Source organism: Cariama cristata, unplaced genomic scaffold (genome assembly GCF_000690535.1).
Source record: "Cariama cristata isolate BGI_N322 unplaced genomic scaffold, ASM69053v1 scaffold38296, whole genome shotgun sequence".
In the NCBI taxonomy this organism is placed as follows: domain Eukaryota; kingdom Metazoa; phylum Chordata; class Aves; order Cariamiformes; family Cariamidae; genus Cariama; species Cariama cristata.
The window spans coordinates 1-208 of NW_009623315.1; the positions used below are offsets into that span (position 1 = coordinate 1).

At 62.0% G+C, this 208-nt stretch overlaps 1 protein-coding gene across 1 annotated transcript in view; it reads left to right on the forward strand.

The window, feature by feature from the left end:
• Nucleotides 1-113: 113 nt before the first annotated feature.
• LOC104163624 (heat shock protein beta-1-like) overlaps nucleotides 114-208 on the forward strand; it is a gene marked incomplete at its 3' end in the record, with an annotated part of 358 nt that continues 263 nt past the window's right edge. Inside the window, exon 1 of the mRNA XM_009702679.1 lies at nucleotides 114-206. Coding sequence (XP_009700981.1) covers nucleotides 114-206 — 93 coding nt within the window. The remainder of the gene's footprint in view (nucleotides 207-208) is intronic.

Here is a 208-nt window from a genome sequence, read left to right on the forward strand (position 1 = left end):
TTGGGCCCTGCTGCAATTTCCATTAATAGCCAGCTGAGCCGCCCGCCTAAAAATAACCCCCGGCCCTCTTCATAAGTCGTCGCTGACCGACCACTCCGGCAGCCCAGCGCACCATGGCCGAACGCCGCGTCCCCTTCACCTTCCTGCGTAGTCCCAGCTGGGACCCTTTCCGTGACTGGTACCATGGCAGCCGCCTCTTCGACCAGTC